The 3,003-nt window shown below is 56.6% G+C and overlaps 1 protein-coding gene across 1 annotated transcript; it reads right to left on the reverse strand.

Moving 5' to 3' along the window:
• Positions 1–906: 906 nt before the first annotated feature.
• Positions 907–2,388, reverse strand: RXFP4 (relaxin family peptide/INSL5 receptor 4). Its single transcript, XM_006214626.4, has one exon. The coding sequence runs from the start codon at positions 2,284–2,286 to the stop codon at positions 1,165–1,167; it is 1,122 nt and encodes a 373-aa protein (XP_006214688.1). The 5' UTR covers positions 2,287–2,388; the 3' UTR covers positions 907–1,164.
• Between the last annotated feature and the right edge of the window lie 615 nt (positions 2,389–3,003).

A 3,003-nucleotide genomic window follows, 5' to 3' on the forward strand; every position in this document is an offset into this window, starting at 1 on the left:
CTATTTTAAGCTTTCATTTCTCTCCAGAGCACGTAAACATTCCAGACAAGACCTTTATGACTCCCTGTCCCCATCTCCCAGCTGCCCCCTTATTTCCTCCTTTTTCCTCTGTCTCTATTTACATGAGGTGTAAGAATAATAGCTAAAGCTCTATTTCATGCACTGTTACATCCTCAACAGCCCACTTTACAGTTGCGGAAACAGAAACAAAGAAGCAAAGTAACTTACTGAGGTCCCTCAGCTGGTGAGTGTCAGCGCTAAGGATGTGAATCCAGGTTTCTGGCACCTGAGTTGATGCTCTGAGCTAAACATTTGGGGAAGGAGAAAGACTAGCATCATTTGCTGTGGTTTCCACTCCTCCGGCCCTGCCTTCAATCTCTTCTCCGAACCCCTTTGTGCATCTCTCACCTCCCTATGCCCCACCCACCTCCTTGGCTTGTCCAAGTCCAAGATAACTTCACTTCTCCCTCCAAATCCTGATTTAAGGAGAGACCTACAGGCAATCCTAGCCAGCAGCAAGAGTTTGCACTCTGGGCTTGGCTGGAGCCAGGGATCCTGCAAGACCCCACATGTGGCATCTCCCTGCAGGGCAACTACAGCTTTTGCAGCTGAGGCATCTGCAGGCCCCAAGTTTCTGTGAGCACTGCTGAAATGGTAAGAAGGCAGAGGTGCCAGGGGAAGAGGGCATAATTGGCCCTAGCACCAGAGAAGGACAAGGGCACACCTTGGTTGAGGGGAGGATGGAAGGGTAGAGAGGATAGGGAGATAGGCGTTGACCACTACACCATTAGTGTAGAACCCTTAGGGAAAATTTCCTGGGAATCCTCACAGGAGGCAGAAATGAGGCATAGAATCCTTCGGGCCACACTGACCTAGAGGTGGAACTGGGATGAAAGGTCAAGACAATTTGTGGATGATCCAGAGGTTTATTCTCAAATCCTCTTCATTCCCACTTCCACACGGCGACTTGAGCTTTGTCATACCCAGCCTTGACCTGGGCCCTAGCCTCCCCCGTCCCCCACACCCAGAGTTAGAGATCCAAGATCAGACTCTCCCTGAGGGTGTTGCAGCATGGCAGAGAGGCCAGCCTCTCTCTCCCTAGGATGCGTGGATCATGCACCTGGCAGACCCCCAGAAGGAGGAGGGGGGTTTAGCTTGCACCCTTCACCCAGGGGTCCCTTTGTCCAGGTTGGCCAGCATAGTAGAAGGGCCTCTCTCTCGAGGGGTGCTCTCTTCCCACTGCCTGCCCACCTTCTTTAGGGCCAACTGTTCCACCCAGCCCTGGCCCTGGGGCCACAGCCTTGCTCGCAGATCCCTGAAGGTGTCTGCCAGGGCCCGCCGGGGCTCCCGCCTTAGGAGACAGTACAGCACTGGGTTGAGGCAGCTGTTGCTGTGTGCCAGGCAGGTGGTGACAGGGAAGACGTAGGTGTGGATGGTGTAGAAAGTGCTGTCCCAGGGCACTACGTCAAACTTCACCAGGACACCCCAGAGAGTGACCACATGGTTGGGGAACCAGCAGAGGAAGAAGGAGGCCAGAAGGATGCGGACAGAGCGGGCCACGACCCTGCAGTCCTGCCGCCGCCGCCGCCGCTGCCGCAGGAAGGCCAGCAGCAGCAGGTAGCTCGTGGTGATGATGCCCAGCGGCACCAGGAAGGCCAGCACCACCCTCTGCAGCTGGTAGGCACCCAGCCAGTGCCTGCTGGGGAAGCGCAGCAGGCACAGACGCACACCGCACACCTCGCCCTCCGCCCCAAAGACAGCCGTGGGCACCGTCACCAGGGCAGCCGCCACCCACATGGCCAGGGTGGCCACGCGGGCCCAGAAGAGCGAGAGGTGGGTTCCTGGTCCCGCAGCCATAGCCACCAACCAGTATCGGGCAACACTCAGCGCCGTGATGAGGAAGATGCTGGCGTAGATGTTGAGGACAGTGGCTGTCAGGACCATCTTGCAGAGGACACCTCCGAAGGGCCAATGGAAGTCCAGTGCCGACTCAGCTGCCCAGAAGGGGAGAGTGAGTGCCAGCCCCAGGTCTGCCAGAGCCAGGTTGAAGACAAAAGTGTCAGAAGGTGGGCAAGGGGCTCGCCGAGCACAGTTACCCAGCACCCACAGTACGGCCAAATTTCCCAGCAAGCCGACAGCCCCCACAAGCCCATAGGCCAGGGCAACCACGACCCTCAGGGCTAGGAATCCAACAGGCATCGTAGCATCAGCAGCACTCAGCACATTGCCTCCAGAGGCGTTGACCCAGAAAGCAGGCAGGGGGGCAGAGTTATTGGGAGTGGGCATCGCAGAGTATCAAAGGTCGGTGGTGATGAGCAGAGGGGCCAGCAAGTGCCTGCCAGACTGGTGGGGGCCACCCAAGGCTCAGCAGGACGCTCTAGATCTGAGCATCTGGGGCCTCCGGCTCTCAGGAACCCCAGCCCACGCCCACACCTCAGGGGGCGGGCTGCGGAGGGACAGCCTGCCTCTTCCCTGTCGGTCTTGGTGGGTGGGGCAGGGCAACGGCAGGCCGGAACATGGAGATAAATGCATGTGCGCACATGTGTGCGTGAGCACGTGGGCGTGTATTGTGTTCTATGCAGGTGGGGAGGAGGAATTAATCCCGCTATGGAGGGCAGCCCCAAGCCTCCACCCCATTGGAGAAGACCAGATATACCCCATCTCAGGGAACCCCGTCTGTTCCTAATAGTGTTCTGGGGCCCCCTTCTCTGCAGAAAGTGCTCCCTTAGGGCCTGGGGGAAGAGACCTGGGAGGGGGCATAGAGGCAGGGAACCAGAATGTGTGTCTGCAAGCCAGAAGGAGCAGAGGATCTGGAGTCCCAGATCTGCTACTCACTAGCTGTGTGACTTTGAGTCAATTACTGTACTCCTCTGAGCCTGTTTCCTTGCTTAAAATTTTCAGATGAAACTATCTGCTTCACAGGATTGGCATGATGAAATGAGATAACACATGAAAAAGCACTTTGTACACTGTTATTTGCATGAATGAATATGATTTCAAAGG

The sequence above is a fragment of the Vicugna pacos genome, chromosome 21 (assembly GCF_048564905.1).
Source record: "Vicugna pacos chromosome 21, VicPac4, whole genome shotgun sequence".
Classification (NCBI taxonomy): Eukaryota; Metazoa; Chordata; class Mammalia; order Artiodactyla; family Camelidae; genus Vicugna; species Vicugna pacos.

Coding starts and splice junctions, on each gene's coding strand:
- RXFP4 (XM_006214626.4), bottom strand. CDS start 2,286: ATGCCCACTCCCAATAACTCTGCCCCCCTGCCTGCTTTCTGGGTCAAC.